The sequence below is a fragment of the Rana temporaria genome, chromosome 8 (genome assembly GCF_905171775.1).
Source record: "Rana temporaria chromosome 8, aRanTem1.1, whole genome shotgun sequence".
NCBI classification, from domain to species: domain Eukaryota; kingdom Metazoa; phylum Chordata; class Amphibia; order Anura; family Ranidae; genus Rana; species Rana temporaria.
The window spans coordinates 153288303-153312007 of record NC_053496.1 but is presented as its reverse complement, the minus strand read 5'-3'; the positions used below and the strand labels follow the sequence as shown (position 1 = coordinate 153312007).

General features: G+C 46.9%; 1 protein-coding gene across 4 annotated transcripts in view; it reads left to right on the top strand.

Moving 5' to 3' along the window:
- Window positions 1–23705, top strand: part of ZFP91 (ZFP91 zinc finger protein, atypical E3 ubiquitin ligase) — a 136330-nt gene that overhangs the window by 46484 nt on the left and 66141 nt on the right. For all 4 annotated transcript variants that reach the window (XM_040320893.1, XM_040320892.1, XM_040320894.1 and 1 more), the window contains one exon: window positions 1450–1489. In XM_040320893.1, the coding sequence (XP_040176827.1) occupies window positions 1450–1489 (40 nt within the window). The remainder of the gene's footprint in view (window positions 1–1449; window positions 1490–23705) is intronic.

The window sequence follows — 23705 nt, the reverse complement described above, 5'->3', positions numbered from 1 at the left end:
TTTTTCTTGTAAAAAGTCTAGGCTCTGCTCTCTCACCCTTGTGAGAGTTTGCCAGGAAGGGAGGGGGCATGAGTCAGACGAGGGCCAATGAAAGCTGCAGAGCTAGAGGTGTGCCTCTGTGTAAATCCAGGAAGTGAACGGGCAGCAGCTTCAGCTGCCTACAGTTAAAATGGATGCAGCCAGACTTGGTGGAGGGAGATTTCTGCAGCATATTTGGCAAGTACAGAATCACAGTATATAGAAAAAAAATATGCAAAGTGGTTGAAGGGAAGGTTCAGAATGGCAAAGATGTTTTTATTACAAATTATGTGAGCAGACTGCAGTTCCTCTTTGAGGCCAGATAATTTAATGTTCCACCACAAACTGTGAAAGTTGTGTACTGGTTGAACCAATCTTTTTGCGAAGCAGTCATTTTAAGAAAATCATTTGAATACATTTAGAAATTAAAAAGTCTAGTTCATTACACTGTAGGGTGTTGGAGTGAACATTGCACAACACTACAGTGCGTAATTTATCATTATTAGATGTGTAGTTATAATCAAGCAGCCACTCACTCTTGCACAAGAGGCTATTATCACATTCCATTAGACATTGCTTGATAGACAAGTAGTGTTAAAGTGTCCTTGTACTAGGCAGCAGAGGCAGCAGCCAGGGTCGCTGGTTAATGGTAGCAACATCCCTCATGTATGGGGCAAGTATTCAACAAGGGGGCCCAGAGTAGTGATTGTGGGCAGCTTAATTACTGGAGCCAATCCCCCTGTGAACACCTCCTGCAGCGCATCGGACTTCTCGCCTGCCAGTTTCAAAGGGGGCCACACGAGAAACGATTCCAGTAATTTCGCCAAAAGAAGACTATAGAATTTTTTTCAAATGCATGAATGCAAATGCAATCCCCTTTAGTAATAAAAAAGCTGAAGAAAAGATTGGGGATAGGGAGGAGACCTGTAAGTAAAATAGCAGCAGAAAAATCAGGGCTGTATTTTATCGAAAGAGTTGTGTAGATCTCGGAACTGAATAGACAGAAGCACAATTTCCATTGGCAGGTTATGCCAATTACCAACCGTTCTCATATTTGTGTATTTAGCCATTTGCTATTCAGCTTTGAGCATTGCAGTGGCTTATTTACAATGTCTACATTGAAAACAACAGAAATACGGAAGTGGAAGCATTTAAAGTGGAACTCCAGGAATTTTATTTCCTTTTTTTGGCTGGGGGGGGTGTGTACACAAAAATGATCTCCTAATGATGCTTATACCAGGTCCAGATTGCTGTTGTGTAAGGAAAAATCCTATTTTAATTCATGACAAAAAGTACAGCTGGTGCTGACATGACACGGACATGAACGTTCCTTTAAAATCCATTTTACTACTATAGTAGAATGCACAATACTTTGGTTTGCTCTATGAAGGAATGTTTGTGAGTTCACAATTCTTGTTTTGTGTTTTACAGAGATGGATGAGGGACCGTCATCGTACACAGCTGACATGAGGTAAGAAATCAGACTCCTAAAGTAAGCCTATCCCTCCAGGTATTGAATGCAATCTGTGGTTTCTTTTCCGCAAGTTGGGTTTACAAAGTTTTAGATTGTTTTGTAAGCATGCAGATCCAGTGCTAAAAAGGGTTGTCAATCTCAGGATTTAATTATTAAACAAAACCTTATATAAAGTTGTTGCATATTTTTAGCCTTATGTAGCCCATGCACACAACCATCAGATATGATCCACTGACTCAGAATCACTTGCTGTGACTCTTGTATAATCAAACATAAATAGGTTTTCTCTTTCGTTCATGGACTGACACAGCATCTTATTCTTGACATTAGGGTATTGGCCTTCTATCAGGAGAGGACTAGGCAGAAAAGCATGTTAAGTGTTAAACACGCATCAAAACTGTACAGTACCACCCTGGGGGCGGTCCCTCTGGGTACAACCCCTCTCCCTGCATGCAGCAGCTCAGTTTTTTGCTGCCTAGCATAGGAGAAGGACATGGCTCCCTTCGGGCCCATGGGTCCTGGAGATTTTTTCTACCTTTTTGTTTCCGGAGATCTACTATCAACTGCCGACTGGGTGACAGGCTGAACATCAGATCCTTGTTGTCTCCCCAGTTTCGGCCATCAACCTTTAGCTACGCGCTGTCGTCCACGACATGCCCCGTTGCTCCAGGGGCAGTCGGTGAGCTACATGCTCCGGGGCACACATATGACCGAGGGGGGCTCCGCTTGGCTGTAAAGGGCTATGCTGCGTTTGGGGTCCGCTCTCTGCTGGGGTGTGCTGCCTGGTGTGTGGGGGGGCCTCAGTTTGGGTGCCCGGGTGTTCGCTGCCATGTTTTTGCCTGTGTGTTTTTTTTTCTCTTCAGCATGGTCGGCGGCCATTTTGGCGGTTACCGGCGCAGTTTTTTCTATGGGTAATAGCGGGGGCCATTTTCTTGTAGTCCGCGCTCTTTCTTTCCATAGACGACTGGCAGACATTTTCTTGTGGATCATGCGCCTTTACAGGGCTAGCGGACATTTTCTTGTGGTTTTCAACCCTGTTTCTGTCCCTAGTGGTCACAAATAGTCCTCTGAATGGCGTGAACAGCAGTTATCACCTCAGTAGAGAGGGTAACACAGGGAACACCTCAGTCACAGGGAGAGCGGACGACGACTGTGCAGTGCCTGAGTCGGGTGGTGAGTCCTCCGGGGGGGTCTCCTCGTTATCTGTGGCAGCTAGGGGGTGGTCTTTGTACTTGCCTTGGGTCCTTAGGGTCAGCATGGGGTCATACTGGCGCTTCTTCCCCAGACATACCTGTGCTGGCAGCCGGTGCCCCTGCACTTGCTGTGCCTGTGGGCAGGCCCGGACTGGCCATAGGGCAGACCGGGCATATGCCCGGTGGGCTGCTATGGCTTGGGCCGGGGCCTCCCGCTCTGTGGCTTGTTGATGTCCATGCCGCACAGCAGGAGGTAAGCGGCGACTGCGGCCTGGACAGGGCTAACACAGGCCTGCGGCCGCCGCTCACCTCCTGCTGTGCGGCGGCGATGCCTGTATCTTCTCCGGCGAATGGGCTGAGCTGTGTGTCTCTCTCACACACAGATCAGCCTCAGAGCCGACAGGAACAGTTCCGTTCTCTGCTCTCCAGTCTCCACTCAGATGGCCTGCTCCTCCTCCTCCCGCCCCTCTGCTTCTGTGTCTGCCACGCCCACCCACTCGGGGAGAAGTGAGAGAAGCAGACAGCATGTGCCTCCTTTCCTGGGGTGAGTAAGATCACCCTCTATCCTGCCTCACAGTAATTTAATACACCTCCAAGGCATGTTATTTAAATGTGTGTATTTTTAATGTTGCCATTTGTGACACGTGAAAAAAAACTGCTCTCTGCTGAGAGAATTTTTTTTGTTAGCTTTCCATTGGTACATCTGCTTAAGTTCAGTGCCCAGCTACCCATGTTTTTTCCAACAAAATCCTGAAACAGGCCAGAAGAACAGGTATTTTCTCTCCCTTTAGACTTCACTGGGGTTTGGCACTAAGCTCAGGGTTCTGAGTTCCCACCTGGCTCAAAGTGAATACTGACAGGTTTGCTTATCTCTAGTGCTCACAAAAATTGTTCAGTGGTTAGATAATGAGACATGTCTCCCAACATGTTAGATTGGGGTCTGCTTACTATCACATTCTGATATTCTGATATTAATGGCATTCATAATTGGTCTCTGTGGGGCACTGTCACAAAAAGAATTAGATGCTTATAGCAGTTGTAAAGTCAGCATGGAACATGGCTAATAAGGGGTTAATTTGGGAGGGTAGGTACTTCCACCTAAACCAGACTATTAAAGACAGCAGAGCTCACAAATAGGAGGGAGGCTTTCAGTAGCTGCTAGGAAGTCATAGGGCTTATTGTGGGCAAACATTGAGAGGCATAGAGCTATTTACTTTCTCTGGGAACTTATTGACTGTTTTATATTATTGCTTGATTGCGGAGTGTCATACTACATTAACGACGCCCGCATTTCAGCTCGCATATCGCACTGCAAACTGACAGTTCGGACATGAACCGGATCACATAGGTGTGAACACCCATGCGAGCCGATTCCGGTGCGGACCAAAAAAAGTGTCCTGTGCGTGTTTGGTCCAAATGCGATCCAATATCAGCCATAGTATCTGTATGGCTGAAATTGCATTGCAAAGACATTGCATGTGATTTGCACTGCAGTGCGAATCACATGCGATAGCGCACTAGTGTGAACCTGGCCCAAATCAGGGTTCTCAGAACAACACTTTACATGAGATCCCCCCTTAAGGCACGGTTCATACTAGTGTGCTGTGCAATATCGCATGTGATTCGCAATGCAAATCACATGCAATGTCCATGCATTGCGATTTCAGCCATACAGATAGTATGGCTGAAATCGCACCGCATTCAGACCAAACACGCACAGGACACTTTTTTGGTCCGCACCAAAATCGGATCGCATGGGTGTTCACACCTATGTGATCCGGTTCATGTCCGAACTGTCAGTTCGCAGTATGATATGCGAGCTGAAATGGAGGCGCCGTTAATGTAGTATGACACTCCCTAGCAGTTCACATATGGCAGTGTGAACTGCCGTGCAAGTCGGGTGCGATGCGGAAACCCGCAGTGGATTAGCAGCTTACAGTAAGTGGAAATTCTGCAGACTCTAAGGGTTGTCTGTGCGGACTCTGATGTAAGGGGGGTGGTGTGTGGACTCTGATGTAAAGGGGGTTCTCTGCAGGCTCTGATGTAAGGGGGGGTCAATACGGACTCTGATGTAAGGGGACTCTGTGCAGGCTCTGATGTAAGGGTGGGTCTGTGCGGACTCTGATGTACGGGGGCAGGAGGAGCTGGAGAAGTGCACAGTGAGCAGAGAGTAAAAGGGGGCACTGTGATTACAGAGAAAAGGGGGAATAATTGCAGGGGCATTGTAATATAAAGGGGCCTACCTGTAATCATTACAGTGCCACTTTACAGTGCTGTCCCCATTATATCACAGTTTCCCCGCACATTACAGTGTGGAGGACACCAGAAACCCCCCGCGAATGCCTACCGAAATCAAACCTCCCCCCCCCCCCCCCCCCTCTGTTCCTGGGAAAAATGGGCTGCTCAGTCTTAAATGCCTGGGCCTATTTTTTGTCCCAGTCCGGGCCTGCCTGTGGGCACTATGTCGGCGGTCCTGGAGGCTCTTGTTGCCAGGGTGGAAGCTGTGTGCCGGCGCAAGGGCTCGGGTCTGCTGTGGCAAATGTCCCTTGCTCTGACAGGTCAGAAGATGCAGACCAGGACTTTTTGGACAATGCGGGACATTTCCCTTGCTTCTTCCGTGTCCCGGTCAGCGCAAAGGCGCTTGTGGAGCACTTATCACCGGGTGCGGGATCTCCAATAATGAAGGATACGGTGAGGGCATCTATTAAGGTGCCCAGTACCTTCTGGGTCCCACAGGCCGGCCCGCACCGCTAGGAGGTGTTCCCTACCTACCTATTTGGTAAGTTTTATGCTAAGAGTGGGAACGGCTGCAGCGTTTCGAAAGGATCACATGGCTATCCGTTATCCCTTTTGAGGAGTGTTCCTGGAAAAGGACATCTCCCCCGATGGGGCCCTCCGGTGTCCAGGGAATTATCACGATTCTGGTGGAAGGGACCCCTGTTTTTAAGGACCCTGCAGACAGGAGGACCGTGGCGGTGCCCGGTCCTTGTTCATGGTATTGTGGTAAGCGTTTGCGGCCACTGTTAGCCACAACCCGGGTGTCACTGACGCTCCCTTAATGGACATAGATTTGCTGCTTCGTGATTTGCATAGCAACAGGATTCCCCCGCTCTGCATAATAGCGGGCCAGTTGGTGCTTGACTTTCGGTATTTCTGCATTGCGTGACAAGTGCTTTTGCGCTAATACAAATCCTCAATGTGCAATAACCTAAACAAAATATATACAATGCAGCAAAACCTAATAGTGTTTACAATACACAAAACAGAAATCAAAAGTGGATGTGATCCTGCGCAACGTATCTCACAAAATTGATGACACACAAAAATATGACCACATGAGAACCCAAAAATTGGGAATCAAAAAAATCTTTAGAGAAAAGTATGATGAGTGAAAAATATAATAAATATAAAATATTATAAGAGAGTCTTCCAACTCAAAAGTGCATGAATCAAACAAATAGATATAAAATAAAATAGCAATAAAGTCCAAAAAGTTAATAAACCACTCCAGCAAGAAATGCTGGATAAGTGATGTGCAAGAAATAAATATGGTGAATCCTGCCAGATAGGGATGTGTGATAATGTTGAATTCAAAACATGAAATAATAATGTCAAGTGGATGGTGAATCGAATCCTTCCCTGGGCTCACTAGCCTCTTACCTCCAGGCAGAAGAAAATAGGCATCCAAATATATCCCACACTCGCAGTCCTCTATAGATAATTCCAATCCGTCCACCCTTTCAGCTGATACCGCGTCTCCTTCACAAATCACCACAGCACTCAGCGTGTAAATGTAAGAAAGAGAGAACAGGAGGAGGGACTCCAATAGTGAAGTACAGTAAACCAGGGGAAATTTATTAAAGGAAAAGCCTGTGCTTACATGTAACAAAATTAAAAAGTGCAGCAGTAATAAAACGAGCGGCGTTCCACAGCGCCGGCTTACGTCACTCCAGGTGTACGTCCGTCCAATCCCTGATTCTTACATTTACACGCTGAGTGCTGTGGTGATTTGTGAAGGAGACGCGGTATCAGCTGAAAGGGTGGACGGATTGGAATTATCTATAGAGGACTGCGAATGTGGGATATATTTGGATGCCTACCTCCAGTAAGAGGCTAGTGAGCCCAGGGAAGGATTCGATTCACCATCCACTTGACATTATTATTTCATGTTTTGAATTCAACATTATCACACATCCCTATCTGGCAGGATTCACCATATTTATTTCTTGCACATCACTTATCCAGCATTTCTTGCTGGAGTGGTTTATTAACTTTTTGGACTTTATTGCTATTTTATTTTATATCTATTTGTTTGATTCATGCACTTTTGAGTTGGAAGACTCTCTTATAATATTTTATATTTATTATATTTTTCACTCATCATACTTTTCTCTAAAGATTTTTTTGATTCCCAATTTTTGGGTTCTCATGTGGTCATATTTTTGTGTGTCATCAATTTTGTGAGATACGTTGCGCAGAATCACATCCACTTTTGATTTCTGCATTGCGGCCTTAGATACCGCTCCCTGGCGGTCCAGTACCATCAGTATCTGCGGTGGGGCTACGCCGCATGATTTGACTGAATTGGTCTGCTGACCAGACGTCCAAGGAGGCTCTGGCGGATTTGCTTTGCCAGGGTTAGAGGCTTTTGGAGCCTCACCGGATGGCATTATTGAAAATGTCGTTTGGGGTGAGAGCACGGTGCTCCCACATACTCAAAAAAGGTAAGGGGAAAGCCGTAGGCCAGGGTCCTCCTTTTTTCCACTCAGAAGCGTTTTTTTTTCTTCCGCCGGGCCCGCAGGTAAGCATTCCCAGGCCGACAGGGCGCCCGCTAAGGGACTACAATATCTGTTCCTCGCAAGTAAAACGTGCCTGCGAGCAAATCTGCGGCAACATGGAGGTTTTGCCCACGCCCAACTATGGGGTGGGGGGTCGCCCTCGTAAGTTTGCAGCTCGTTGGACCTCCCTACTTACGACCAGTGGGTCTGTGAAGCGGTATCATCAGGGTACAAGATGGAGTTTCTCTTCTCGTCCATGGACGGACACAGCACCTTAAATCTTGACAAGTGGGTTATGTTCCCTGTTTACAGGAGAGGACTAGGCAGAAACATGTTAGATAATTAAATACATGTTACATTAACAGGGGGCGGTCCCTCCAGACATAACCCTCCTTACTGCAGCATGCAGCCTCAGTTTCGTTCTGCCTAGCAAAGGAGATGGACGTATGGCTCCCTTTGGGCCCAGCGCCCTGAGGAGAAATTTTATTTTATTTAGTTTTTATTTTACCTTTTCTTGAAGAATCTTCTTTCAACTGTCGGCTGAGAGACAGGCTGGATAATATAGATCCTTGTAGTCTACTCAGTCCGACCAGCGAGCTTGTGCACACCTTTGCAAAGAGGCTGGGTCTGCCACGCCATACCCCATGGCTCCTGGGGTGGCCGGCGATCTTTGCTCCGAGGTCCACATATGACTGGGCTGTGGTGTTGTCTCACTCACAGTGGACCGGGCCGGTGATCTGCCGAGCTTGTTCCAGCTATGGTATTTGTTCCACTTAACAGCTGATGATCAGCTGTTGCGTTCGGCTATTTCCGTAGCCTGCTACTGCGCATGCCAGGAGTCTGCGCAGTCGGTTGTGGAACAAGCTCGGCGATGGTCATCTTCTCCTCCTCCCTCCCTGAGGCCTCCCCCGCCCGCCCGGGTGCTGACTGGTGCCCTGGATGGGCCGCTCGATTGTGAGTCAGTGAGCTCCTCCTGCTCTGTCAGCCCCATAGAGCCGCACACAGCCCCCCCTCTAGGATCCGTTTCAAACCCGACGTGCTGCACCGGCCAGATTGCGATCCAGGATGTAATAAATATACAGTGAAGCATACAGTGAATAAATATACAGTGAATATGCAGTGAAGCTTTCCCTCCTCCCCTGCTGACTTTTGGTACGCTCCACAAGCCGTGTTTCCTGTCTCAGCAGCTACAGTAGCTGCTGATTCCGTGTTCAACAGCTGACGATCAGCTGTTTTGTTCGGCTATTTCCGTAGCCTGCCCGTAGCCTGTTACTGCGCATGCCCGGAGACTGCGCAGTCGGTTGTGGAACTTCCCTCATAGGGGAACATTGAGGACAAGTCACCGGCAGCTACCTCCATTGCGGTTGTAGTTCTGTCAGGAATGCATCAGCGAGTCCTCGCTCGGATGGGTAAGTACAGTCCCTCCCGCTTCGGTGGGTTGGTACGGCTGGGCATTCCTGGGGTTCGGGGGTCCTCTTCTCCTCCCTTCCCTGCTCCTTTCCCTCTGCTGCATTTCTAAAGCACGCTGTTTGGGGGGGAGCTTCCTGATAGGGCTGTGTTATATGCCATTTTTTATTGTTTGTACTGGGTAATTTCCTGTGGGGGGTTTTACTGTAAAAGCCCTAGGAGGCTTTCCTTGTTTAAATGCAGCGTTTGGCTGGCGCTGGCGCCATTTTCTGGGAGGTTTTCAATTACATTGAAAACTCCCATTGTCGGCCATTTTGTTCACAGTTCCTTCACGGTTCTTTTCCTCTCCACACGCCGTGTGCTGAGAGTGGTTGGCAGCACTGGGCAGTCTCCTCCTGAGGTAAGTCCCCTGGGTACCCCTGGTCAGCGCAGCAAGTGGGTAAGATGCCCTGAATAGGGCCCTAGGAGCGTCAGTTTTTTTGTAAAGACAGGTGTGCATACACTTAACATCTATTACATACACACTATGTAAATGTCTTTAATATTTGGAGTCAGTATCTGGTCTTTCCCCAACATGCTGGTGGTTGCAGCAGGTTTTGGCACCTGGGATTCCCACAGAGACTTCATTGTTAAGCCTGGACACATTTGTGCCAGGGTGGGGGAGTGCCCCCTCCCCCCCCCCCCGTTATCCCCTTGGAAATGCTCTGTTATGGAGCCACGGACCAGGTACCTGAGTCGGTGCAGGATTAGGCATTTATGGGTGCGCTTCTCACTGCTGTAAGGGACTCTCTTAAGCTGGATAGTGCAGCTGGGTTTCCGCCGAGGGCTTGGCCTTTTTTTTCTCTGGATCACACAAATCAGACCGCTCTGTGTAGGTTTTTTCCTTCTGTGCCCTTCTTTGATAAGTTCTAAGATGCGGGAATAAGAAAAGCCGCTGCTGGCTTTTGTAGTCCCTCACCACCTGGCGGTTCAGTGCCCCCTTTGAGGAGAGCCCTTTCAAGAGGTGGGCTTCTTCTCCGGTGGTGGTCCCTCCGGGTGTCATGTATAGATGATGTTAGAAGATCCGAAGTACTGGCCCTTTCCATGTTTACCATGCTGGGGTCTGACTTGTGGCCTATTGTGGCCACTACCCTGGGGTCTCAGTGACTCTCGGAGTGAGCATTTTGCACCAGACAGTGGAGTAGCACCGACTCTCTCCCAAAGTTATTAGGCTAGCGGACCTATACATACACACTATTTGCTAGATTCACAAAGAGTTAAGCCGGCGTATCAGTAGATACGCCGTCGTAACTCTGAATCTAAGCCGTCGTATCTAAGTGTATTCTTTTTTTTTTTTTTTTTTTTTTTTTTTTTTTTCACTTCAGACTCAACCTCATAGAGTGTACGTTATATGCTCATGTTCTGCGTACCAGCCCATTGCATCTCTATATTGGTTTTGCATCATAAGTGTCGCTTCTTTTGTGTGAAAATTTTCTTTTTTTTTTTTATAAGTATATATTATTTTAATTATTTATTTAATATCATTCCTCATGCTTAAGAGGCGCAAAGTAATTGTGATTTCAATTATCCCCCCCCCCCTAGACCATCCCTCCCCTCCCCCCCTATCTCACCTAAAACAATCTCCTATATCTCTAGTTCTCTCCAGTTTTCTTCTGGTATATCTTTTTAAGTGTCTACCCTTAATTTTTCTGCGTAACTCCACGATTTCTTAAAAGTCCTCCATTTATCCCATTTCGTGATTTGTAGGATGTTGTTACCCTCTATAGCCTCTTTTAGTTCTTCCATTTTGTACGTTTCTTCAACCGCATCTATCCACTCCCAGATTAAGGGGCACTCCACCTCCTGCCACTTCCTTGGAATAAGTCTCTTAGCGGCATTGAGTAGATGCGGTACAAGCGTTTTCCTGTAACTCCTTATACCTTCATCCCCCCCGTGGAATAGGATGACCCATGGGTCCATCTTGATCTTTTTCCCCGTGATCTCTTCCACACAGGCCAAAATTTGTTCTCAATACCTCTTAATCTTAGGGCATCCCCACCAGAGGTGTGCCATATTTCCTGATGTTTTACATCCCCTCCAGCACTCTCCTGTCTGCTCTTCTTTATACTTTTTTAGCTTGTCCGGAGTCATGTACCATCCGGATATGCATTTAAAACACATCTCCGCAGTACGGCTATCAACCGCTGAAGAGTGCGTCAGAGCCAACATTTTATCTATTGTGCCCCCATCCTGCTGTGTTCCCAGTTCCCTTTCCCATTTTCTAATGAATGGGGGTACATTCTGCCCATCCATCTTCAATAGAATCCTATATAACTTTGAGGTAGTTCCTTTTGATCTTTCCGTGGAACATATTTTTTCTAATTCTGTTAACTGGTCTCCCAGTCTCAATGGTCCTGGGAGATCCTGAATAAAATGTTTAAGCTGCTGGTACCTCCATTCATTGATTTCCATTAAATTATTTTTAAATTTTAACTCTTGTAGTGTTATTATGTGACCGTCCTTCATTATATCCCTTAATTGTACGGTGTCCTGTTTAATCCAATTACCCCCCACTTGTGTTTTACCTGGTGCAAAATAATCGTTATTTTTTAGTGCTATTAATGGTGAATTATATTCTTTTTGAGTTTTTTTATATATCTTATCCCATATTTTAAGTGCATTTTTTGTTATTTCGTGTGCGTTTTTATCTAGTGACCTAAATTGGGGAGGGTTCCAAATTATCTTATCCAACCTCGCCTGTGCTAATTCATTTTCTAAAATTACCCACCTTTTTTCTTTGTTGGCCCTGGCCCACTCCACCACCCTTGTTATTACCACTGCGTCATAGTACCCTTTAATATCCGGTACCGCTAATCCTCCCTTTTTTTTTGGTTGTTTTAGGGTCTGGAGTGATATCCTATGTTTCTTATTTTTCCATATATAGTTCATAATTACTTTTTTTAATACAGAAAATAATGTTCTCGGGAGGGCTATGGGAATCATCTGAAATTTATATAAGATTTTGGGTATAATCACCATTTTGCAATAGTTGATTCGTCCAATCCATGATATTGCTCTATTTTCCACTCTTTTTGTTTCTATCTTAATTTCATTTAATAGGGGGATGAAGTTTATTTTATACATTTTTTTAGTAGAATTTGCTAACAATATCCCTAGGTATTTAAGTTCTTTAACCCAGGCGAAATGGTACTTCACTTTCAAGGATTGCTCTTCTAATTTACTTATATTTATACTCATAATCTCCGTTTTGGTGAGGTTTATTTTGAAGTTCGTAATTTCCCCGTACTCTCTGCATAGTTTTAATAGGCTTGGGATTGATGTTTTGGGTTCATCCAAATAGAAGAGGACGTCATCTGCAAAAGCAGAGAGTTTGTATTCCTCCTCTCCTATTTTAACCCCTTTTATTTCTTGGCAGTTCCGGATCCTGGCCAGAAGAGGCTCCAATGAGAGCACAAACAGGAGCGGCGACAGAGGGCACCCCTGCCTTGTACCATTTTTCATTGAAAAAGTTTGAGATAAACTGCCATTTATCTTTATTTTGGCCGTGGGAGACACATAGAGTGCTGCAATCCAGTCTATCATTCTCTGTCCAAACCCCATGTCCTTCAGGGTAAGCAACATAAATCCCCAGTCTACTCTGTCGAACGCTTTTTCTGCATCGATCGACATAAGCAGACCTGGGGATCCTGCCGCCCTGATTCCCCGGAGTATCAGGAGTGTTTTTACTCCATTGTCTCTTCCCTCTCTACCTTGAACAAAGCCCGTTTGGTCCGGGTGTACCAATTTTGTCATTTCCTGTCTGACTCTTCCGGCCAGTACCTTTGCGTATAATTTTATATCAGTGTTCAGAAGAGATATCGGCCTGTACCCTGAGCAGCTTCCCGTGTCTTTACCTTCCTTTGGAATAACCGTAATGGTTGCCTCTGATGCTTCTTTACTTAATTTATACTCTCTTCCAAGGCCATTAAAATACTGGCATAATTTCGGGAGAAGGATCTCCTTGTATTTTTTGTAATACATCACAGTGAAGCCGTCAGGGCCCGGGCTTTTACCGGCCTCTGTACTTGTTAGTGCTAGTTTAATTTCATTTTCTGTAATAGGCCTGTCCATCTCTCCTGCCTCCATTTGTCCAATTTTCGATATTCCTGCTTCCTTTAGAAATGTAGAGATCTTATTTTCTTTTTCCCCTTTTTGCCAGTTCTTTTGTTCTACTGAGTATAGTTTTTCATAATATAATCTAAATGTTTCTGCAATATCTTTTGTTGTATGTAAGACCTCACCTTTTTCGTTTTTAATTTTGTCTATATAGTTCCTTGATTTCTTTTTCTGTACCATCCGAGCTAGATGTTTGCTTGTTTTATTCCCCCACCTGTATCTTTCCCTTGCTATTAAGTTAAGTTCCCTTTTTGCGTCCTGATCTAATAGTTCTTTAAGTTCATTTCGCTTATTTATTAGGTTTAGATATAGGTTTGGTTGTTTTCCCATTTTCTTATGTTTCTGTTCAAGATTAAAGATCTCCCCCATTAGTTTTTCTCTTTTACTACTCTCCTCTTTCTTCCTCCTTGCTCCTTCAGAGATCAGGATCCCTCTTATCACCACCTTATGGGCATCCCATAGGGTTGCTTTAGAGATTCCATCTATCTCGTTTATTTTAAAATACTCTTCTAATTCTTTTTTAACCCTCAGAAAACCTTTCTCTTTGATTATTAGATCCTCATTAAGTCTCCAGTTTTGATAGGGCTTTTGGTTCCCTGAGATTTTTATGGATATGCTAATGGGGGCATGATCCGAAATTGTCATGGTTTCTATTCTTGTCTCGACCACCATTTCCAGTATTCTATGGTCTACCAGTATGTGGTCAATCCGAGAATAGCTCCCATGAACCGGGGAATAAAACGTATAATCTCGTTGGCTTGGGTTAAAGATTCTCCATGTATCCACTAGTTGATTTCTATATAAACTTTCCTTAACCTTTCTTAGTTGTTTGTCTTGGGTTTCTGATGTCTGGTGCGTCTTATCTACTTTCGGGTCCATACAAAAATTTAAGTCTCCTCCCAATATTAACTTTCCCCTCCTATAATCTTTTAATTTCCCTAGAATTCCCAGCAGGTATTTCATCGGGGAGGTATTTGGGGCATATATATTTACAAGGGTGTATTCTTCCCCCTCCAGGTTTCCCCTTAAAAAGAGGAATCTCCCTTCCGGGTCTGTCATTCTGTCCGTTGGTACAAACCTAGTCCCCTTCGCTATCCCGATTGCTATCCCTCTGGCTCTTTTGGAGATGGTATCTCCATAGTACCATCTGGGAAAGTCGGGGGAATAAATCTTTGTATTTGACTCCAATGTAAGATGGGTTTCTTGTAAGAAGGCAATGTCTGTCCTATACCTTTTCAGCTCCTTTAATATCTTATGTCTCTTAGTTGGGCTGTTAAGGCCTTTTACATTATAGGACAAACATTTAATCACTGTCATCTTTATTTTCCTTTCTTCGGGTTACGATCTCTTCTGATTGTTTTGGTGAGATAGGGTTTTTTCCCTCCCTGCTTCCCCTCCCTCCCCCCTCCCCCCAACCCCCCCAACTCTCCCCCCTCCCTCCCGTCCCCTCCCCCCAACCCACCCAACCCTCCCTCCTTCCCTCCCTCCTCCCTCCTACCCCCCCTATCTGGTCTATTAAAGACCTCTGAACCATCTTCCATGTCATGGTTCAGATCATTCCAGGTGGGGTCTGGGACCACCTCCCCCCCTCCGGTTTTCCAGCCAGGGGGGGGGGGAGGGGACCAAGCCCGAATTCAGAGGAGAGACACAAAAAGGACCTCCAACCTAGCCCAGAGAAGAAAAAAAACGAAAAGCGATAGGAAAAAAAAAAAAAAAAAAAAAAAAGGAGAAAGGTGCAACTAGAGAGAGAGCTGAGGAAGTGAGGATGGGGGGGGAGTTTCCATTTTCCTCCCCTCCTCCTCCTCCTACCCCCACCCCCCCCCCCCCTACTCCCAGCCTGGTAGGTTAGGAACCTGAATATCCAATTTCCTACAAAATTCATTTAGGTCTTCGGGAAATCTTAGTGTCGCAGATCTCCCCTCTTTTGTTCCAATTAGGCAAGCGGGAAAACCCCAATTATACTTAATATTCAGATCAATCATCTGTTTTAAGAGAGGTTTTAACAACCATCTCCTTGCCAGGGTTTCTGGGGCCACGTCGGTGAATATCTGCAGCTCCGTCCCTTCGAACACTATCGGGGGTTGTCCCCTCAGCCTCTTCCAAATTGCTTCTTTGTCTTCATAGAATCCGAACCTTATTATGACATCTCTTGATCGCTCGGTGGTCACTCTTTTCGGATTTCCCACTCGATGTACCCTTTCGATCCTAATTGGATTGTCTATTGTTCTTTCCAGTAGTGGATTAAATATCGTCTGTGTTATTGTCCTGAGGTCCTCGCCCCTCTTCTCCGGTATGAACCTTATCCTTAAGTTTTGTCTCCGGCTTCTATTTTCCTGATCCTCCAATTTATAGAGAATATGTCTCTGTTGCAGTTGAATCTGATCCATCTGGGTTTTTAGTGTATTTGATTCCTGCTCTTGTTTCTCTATTTGTTCCTCTACTGTTTCTAATCTGGAGAGCATGTGACCAAAATCGGTCCTTAAGTTCTGTATTTCACTTTTTATCACATTTTCCAATCTCAACAGCATCTCCGCCATTTCTCCCTTTGAGGGAGACTGAGTGTCCGTGCTTCGTTCTTCCATCCTGCTGCTTTCTAATACATTTCCAGTGGGCCCCTCCTCTCTTAGTTCTATAGATGTTTCTCTAGAATTATCACTTTGGGGTTTCTTATTTTCTACCTTTTTTACTTTATTCACTTGTTGTTGCTTTGTTACTCCCTGGGCTCCAGGAACACGCGGACTTTCCCCTCTAGTTACAAATGGCCTTATTGAGCTTGTTGCTGTTGTGTTACTTGGAGTAGTTGGGGGTCCCCCCTTTGTTGATCTACTCGTCATTCTACTCATGTTAGTCTCCTTCTTTCTGATTCTCTTCCCCAGCTTGACCTCTTGTTTCCCCAATTGGTATAGAAATCAATATATACAGGGAGAAACCGATAACAAGTGCTATCCTGGGTTGGGCCAGAGGGTTTTTTTTTTTTTTTTCTTTTTTTTGAAGGGATTTACTCTTTTTGTTTTATTTTCTCCCCCTCTACCCCCTTTTGGGCTCCTACCCAACTAATATTATTTCGGCTGTTCTGATAATTTGAACAACGCTTATAGGTGTACCAATATATCCAATATTTGTGTGCGCAAAGGGGAAGAATAAGGTAGAGAGGATAAGGGAGTCTCCCTATACTCCTCTATCTATGGGGGTATTAGGAGAGAACGAAATCTGAGCTTCTGATTTACCCCGAGTTCTATCTCCTCCTAATCCCCTATTCCCTTCTCTTTTTAGTCCAGAAGAGGCATATAGACAGTCGGTTCTTCTGATCGTCTGAGTGTCTAGGTATTTGAGGCCCGGGATAAAAAATGCTCTCGGGGTGAACGTGAGCTATAACCCCTTTTCGGAGCCAAGGGGTACCCAAGGACTCCCTAAGTATATGGTCTCCTCAGTTCAGAGAAACAAATTCAATGTTGGTTCCAGTGTCCCCGCTTTGGATTGCACAGATCATATCCTGCCTTTGTGGGTAAATTTTAGCCCAGGGCCCCTTTTATTCAATGTTATTTTCCTACTTGATATATCCCGCAGGTTTATTTATCCTCAATCTTCTTTTGTTTTAGATAATATCGTTACTCCCCCTTTGTTACCCCTTCCCCTTTTCTCCTTCTTTTTTCCTTAGTTATTGCCTGCTCAATTTACTACCAATATTATTTGTAACCCTTATTTACTATTCGTTAATAAGGTTTTAAAGAGGGGGGCAGGATAACTCCAAGGATCTTTCCCTTTTTCCTGCTGTTTAACATCCAGGGAGTTTAGAAGAGACCCAAGAGAACTAAGGGTCCAAAACCAGGGGTGCCTAAGAGTTCCCCAAGGGCAAAGGAGCGTATAGGTTCCCCCCCCTCGAAGGAAAGAAAACAAAGCAAAATAAATAAATAGTTCAGGAAATACGAGTGGCCGGGCTCCAAGTAGAACATGCAAGTTTAGAGTTTTAGATACAAATGGTATATGCCCGCTTTTACCTATTTTAGGCTTTTTACATCCAGAATAAATAGTCTCCTCCGATCGAGTAGTATAAAAGTGTTGCAGCAAACAGTCATTCATAATACCACATTTTATCCACCTCTTTATACAAGTTTATACAGCTGGTTATCTCTGGGTTCCTGTTAGCTTCCCTTATTCCTTTATTGATCTTCTATTCTCATGTGATCAAATGTATTAAAGTGTTCCATGTCATACCATGCAATGCGGTTCTGATGCAGTTCTAATTTAACTTCTCACAGCAAAAAATACCTCTCTCTTCTCCATAGACCTGCATTAAGTTGCTGTTTTTAAACGCTGATTTTTCTTCCACACATTAATTATTAGCATTGAATATACCTCTGGGTCTGGATCAGCTGAGAGGGGGAGTGCGGATGATATCCCTCCAGGCTCAGCGTGCACGCTGTCTTGACACACTCACCTCAGTGTGGGCTAAGGTCCCGGCTAGAGCCACTGCAGTCGGCGGGTCCCGTCCTCCCGCTACTTACCCCGCATCCTGTGCCCGTTTTCCGGTGCTGCGTCGCGGCACGATACTTCGCCGCCCGCAGCCCTCAACACCGCCAGAAGTAAGCGGGTCCGATGGTTCAATGAAGAGCCGATGGGCAGCGCATGCAGCGGCAGCGTAAGGGAGCTGCTATCTCCCTCTCTCATTCAGCCCCGGTCCGTCCTTCCTCCTAGCGGTCCCATCGTTCTTCGCTCCCCCACCCGTGAACGCCTCGCGTCATCACGTCCTCACGTGGACGCGCATCCTTCCCCTCGACTGATCTAAGTGTATTCTCAAAATGAGATACACGTAAATGTAGCTAAGATACGACGGCCTGCGCCGTCGTATCTCAGCTGTCTAGTTCCGCCGGCCGCTAGGGGCGTCAACGCTGATTTACGCCTAGAATGCGTAAATCAGCGAGTACGCCTATTCACGAACGTACGCTTGCCCGTCGCAGTAAAGATACGCCGTTTATGTAAGGCGTTTTCAGGCGTAAAGTTAGTCGAACAAAAAGCTGGCCTAGCCAATGTTAAGTATGGACGTCGTTCCTGCGTCAAATTTTGAAAATTTTACGTTGTTTGCGTAAGTAGTTTGTGAATGGGGCTGGACGTAATTTACGTTCACGTCGAAACCAATAAGTCCTTGCAGCGTACTTTGGAGCAATGCACACTGGGATGTGTCCACGAACGGCGTCAATAACGTCGGGGTCATGGTTTATTTACATAAAACACGCCCACCTCTTCACAATATGAATTAGGCGCGCTTACGCCGGCCCATTTACGTTACGCCGCCGTAACTTAGGAGGCAAGTGCTTTGTGAAAACAGCACTTGCCTCTCTGACTTACGGCGGCGTAGGGTAAATACGATACACTACGCCGGCTTAAAAATACGCCGCCCTACGTGAATCCATCTATATGTGTATGTATTATTAAAGGGCAACCCTCCCAGCCCGACAAAGGCTCAGCTGGGGGACTAATCCGTCCCTGGGTGCGTAAGACGATCAGGCCGGCAGCCAAATCCCACCAATGTATGTAGCCTTCCCTCCCTTCTCTAGGTGGGTGGAGCGGCTTACAGGTTCACAATTCAGTGAACCTCCCTGCTCTCTGACCAGTGGGTCTGCGAGGCGGTCTCTTCGGAGTACTAGATAGGGTTTACTCCTGTCCACAGAACAGAGTTCTTTCCTCGTGTCTTCTTCTCCCGGCTTGTCGGTCTGCCTTGGGCAGTGTGGGACTTGCTAAGCTGCGGGGTAATTTCTTTCTCGTACATCACGGGACACAGAGCGGCATATTCATTACTATGTGGGTTATATGGAGTACCTTCAGGTGATGGACACTGGCAATCTTAAACAGGAAGTGCCCCTCCCTATATAACCCCCTCCCATAGGAGGAGTACCTCAGTTTTTTCGCCAGTGTCTTAGGTGTTGGTCATGGAATAGCTTTGCCTCCGCATCCTTGGGATCAAGGCAGGCTAACCGGATCTGTCCAACGGCCTCAGTGCTAAAGTGGACAGTACCCGGGCCCCCAAGCGGGGGGTCTTTTGCCTATAATGCTTCTCTTCCGGAGAGCTGGACCCTGGGCCCAGGACTTAGAGCCTTTTTAGTGCCTAAAGAAACCTGTTTGCCAGGGTGCTGTATGGGCCCAGGACAGTGGGTACCTTCCAGGACCCCAGGGCCTGAAGGTCTAGTACGCTACCCACGGAGATGGGAGAAGATTGGACCACTTGCTGTGCAATGTCCTGCGGCATGGAGCAGGTAAGAGGGGGGCCTGCGGGACTTGGTTCGCAGCAGGCTCTCCAGGGGATTTCTGTGGGGGAGTTAGCCTGTGTATGCTCTAGCATTGGCAGTTGGGGCCACTATGTCTATTAAGGGACAGGATGGTCTGTGGATGGGCTCCCCAAATATTGGATCTCCCTGGTCTGTTGCTGTATACATCTGGCTGCGCGCTAGGTTGGCAAAGGGGGGCTGTGGGCCTATACCTTGCCAGAACTGATGAAGTGTCTTGAACCTATCTAGTGTTCATACCTGGCTGGGTGTCACGGGCAGCTGGGAAGGGCTTCAGAAAAGCCTCAAACGCTCTCCTCTAGGAGGTCCCACGGCATCCTCATGGCTCCTGCTTGGGCCCCCCCCTGTAAACGGGCACGCGCGCGTGCACGAGTTATAAGAAAATGTTCGCGCCGTTGCGAGGGGGGGGGGGCGGGGTTGCACGTTCATAGGAGGAAGGGGCGTTCCCCTCCTCCATGCTATGCAGCTCATTCAAGAGCTGAGCTCGGACCAGGAGGACACAGAGCGGCAGCGGCTGTGGCTGATACACAGTGACACCCAGTGGCGCAGGGAAGTATTGCAGTTCTGGAAATCAGAACTAGCTGTTTTATTTGTCTAGCCTAGAAATTCCTTATGCAGCAGGTGGATACTAGCAATTTTTTTGTGGGGGAACAGTAGTGCTTTCTAAAAAAAAAAAAAAAAAAAAGAAAGGTTTCTTTGATAAAAAAAAAAAATATATAAATAAATAAATACTGGCACATACTGGGCTCCCCACCAGGTTTTTGGACATCAGTAGTACTGCTGTTCCCTAAACCTCTAGATTATCTCCTGGCTACACCTGTCAGTTGGTGTAGCAGGGGTACCTCGGTATTGTACCATGGCTCCCAAAGGCTCAGGATCAAGAGGTACAAAAGGGGTCAAAAAACAAAAGGGTTCCCCCTCGGATTCTGAGGAAACAAGTCAGGCTATGCCAGTACTTTCCCCACCTGTTGACCCAGTGGTGGCTGCCTTGGTTGAGCCAGTAGGGGGGTCTGGTGCGGAGGCTAGCCCAGATCCACCCAACCCTGTGTTTGTCACGGAGGACATGCTAGCCGCCTCCCTGGGAGGGCTAGAAAAAAGATTAGCAGCTATGATCACTAATTCCATTCCAGGTAAGAAGCGGACTAGATCCCCTTCACCTAAATGTGTATCCTCAGATGCGGAAGTTCTCTCTTCAGAGGAAGTAGAATTTCAGGAGGATCTATTGGACCGGAACCTAGAAGGTTCAGAGATTGAGGAGTCTACTGTGGACGAACCATTTTCAGCCTCCCAAGCAGAGAGTCTGTGGGTTCAGTCTTTGACAGACATGGTCCGCTCGGCGTTTAACTTGCCCCTACCAGAACCTCAGGCTAGGGCAGTTTCCTCTTTGGGCTCTTTAAAAGCGCCCTTGAGCAACGCAGTTTTTCCGGTCCATCCTCTGTTGGAGGAATTGATTTTTCAAGATTGGGTACGGCCAGATAGAATTTTTCTGCCGCCTAAAAAAATTTCTGTGATTTACCCTATGGAAGACAAGTTTTCTAAGAAGTGGGCGCTCCCAGCTGTGGACGCAGCCATCTCATGTGTAAATAAGTCATTAACTTGCCCAGTGGAAAACATACAAATGTTTAAAGACCCGGTCGATAAACGGTTAGAGACACTTTTGAAGGCTTCCTTTGCTACGGCAGGAGCAGTGGTTCAGCCGGCTGTGGCTGCTATCGGAGTCTGTCAAGCTTTGAAAGACCAGACAAAGCAGATGCTTAAAGACATCCCTGCCCAGCAGGCAGAGGAGTTATCTGATATTCCTAGAGCTCTATGCTTTGCGGTAGATGCTATAAAGGATTCTATCCAGCAGGCGTCTCGTTTGTCACTAAATTTAGTGCATATGAGGAGACTCTTATGGTTAAAAAACTGGGCGGCCGAGCCCCCATGCAAAAAACTCCTGGCAGGTTTTCCCTTCCATGGGGGGCGTCTCTTCGGAGAGGATCTGGATAAATACATTCAGACTATTTCAAGTGGCAAAAGTACCCTTTTACCAGTCAAGAGGAAATTCCGAGGTCCTGCATTCAAAAGGCAGCTTTCTCCTGTTCCGGGACCCTCAAATCCCAGGCAGTATCGACGGCCTGCTGCACGACCAAATTTTAACAATAAGTCGCAGGGACAGGCCCCTGGGGGCAAGAAACCATGGTTTCGCAAACCAACAAAGCCAGCCCCTAAGTCTGCTTTATGAAGGGGCGCCCCCACTCACTCGAGTGGGGGGAAGGCTTCGTCTCTTTGCAGAGGTTTGGGAAGCCAACATCCCCGACAAATGGGTCCAGTCATCTGTGGCCACAGGCTACAGATTAGAGTTTCAAAAGTTTCCTCCACCTCATTTCCAGGAATCGAGGGTTCCGAACGATCCAGCAAAAAAGGCCTTGTTGCTAGCGGCATTGGATCATCTGCTTCGCCAGGGCGTGATAGTAGAGGTACCAGCCCAAGAGAAAGGGCTAGGTTTCTACTCCAATTTGTTTGTTATACCAAAACCCAACGGCGATGTCAGACCAATTTTGGACCTAAAGAGTCTAAATGTTCACCTAAAGGTCCAGTCATTTCGGATGGAATCCGTTCGGTCAGCAGCCGCCGCGCTCCAGAAGGACGACTTTCTGGCGTCTATAGACATAAAGGACGCTTACCTTCATATACCTATCTTTCAGCCACATCAAAGATTTTTACGCTTCACGGTGGCTCAGCGTCACTTCCAATTTGTGGCGCTCCCTTTCGGGCTGGCTACGGCCCCCCGGGTATTCACGAAGGTCCTAGCTTCAATTCTAGCCAATCTAAGAGTCCAAGGGGTCACGGTCCTAGCATACTTGGACGACCTCTTAATCATAGATCACTCGCCTCCTTGCTTGGAGCGAGCAGTAGCCCTCACGGTTCAGTACCTGGAGAGGTTCGGTTGGGTCCTAAACCGAGAAAAGTCAGCATTTCAACCCTCAAAACAGTTGGAATATCTCGGCATGAGGTTAGACACGGCTCAGCAGAAGGTATTTTTGCCCCTGGTAAAGGTCAAAGCTATCAAGGAATTGATTCGTTTGGTTCTAAGCAAAAGAGAACCAACTGTTCGCCTATGTATGCGTTTACTAGGCAAGCTAGTGGCCACATTCGAGGCGGTACCTTACGCACAGAGTCATACTCGCATCCTACAGGCAGCCATTCTCACAGCTTGGAGCAAGAAGGCCCAGGCCTTGGAGTTTCCTTTAACTCTATCATCAAGAGTCCGGCAAAGTCTGGGTTGGTGGTTAAACCCTCAGAATCTGCTAATGGGAAAATCTTTCACCCCCATAGCCTGGAAGATAGTGACCACAGATGCCAGCCTGATGGGCTGGGGAGCGGTCTTGGATGGTTACACTCGCCAAGGTACTTGGGCGGAGGCGGACAAGCAGCTGCCCATCAATATCCTGGAGCTCAGAGCGGCTCGGCTAGCCCTCCTGGCATGGACATCCAAATTGCAGGGGTCCCCGGTGAGGATACAGTCAGACAATGCCACAGCTGTGGCATATATAAACCACCAAGGGGGAACCAGGAGTCGCGCCGCTCAGAGAGAAGTGAGCTTAATTTTTCTATGGGCAGAAGCTCATGTACCCTGCATATCGGCAATATTCATTCCCGGAGTGGACAACCGGCAGGCAGACTTCCTAAGTCGCCAAACTCTGTCGCCGGGGGAAGGGTCTCTACATCCCCAGGTCTTTCGGACAATCTGCCAGAAGTGGGGTGTGCCAGACGTGGATGTCATGGCATCAAGGTTTAACAAGAAACTAGACAGGTTTATGTCCCTGACAAGGGACCCGATGGCCTGCGGAACCGATGCGTTGGTGTGCCCTTGGCATCAGTTCAAACTTCTTTATGCCTTTCCCCCGCTACAGTTGCTACCCCGCCTGTTACGCAGGATCAGGGTGGAGCACAAACCAGTCATCCTGGTAGCTCCAGCATGGCCCAGAAGGGCATGGTACTCACTAATCCTAAAGATGTCAGTGGGAGATCCTTGGACGCTCCCTCTACGGCCAGACCTACTCTCGCAAGGCCCGATCCTCCACCCTGCATTACGGCATCTAAATTTGACGGCCTGGCGGCTGAATCCCTGATTCTCAGGGGTAGAGGGCTGTCTAAGCAGGTAATCTCTACCCTGATCAGGGCTAGAAAGCCGGTTTCCAGGGTGATTTATTACAGGGTCTGGAAGGCCTACGTAGGCTGGTGTGAGTCCAAGAAATGGTTTTCCCGCAAGTATACCATTGATCGAGTGTTAAGTTTTCTCCAGCTAGGAGTGGATAAAGGCCTGGCATTAAGCACAATCAAAGGACAGATTTCAGCTTTGTCAGTGTGGTTTCAGAGGCCGCTGGCCACCCACTCGCTGGTTAAGACCTTCATT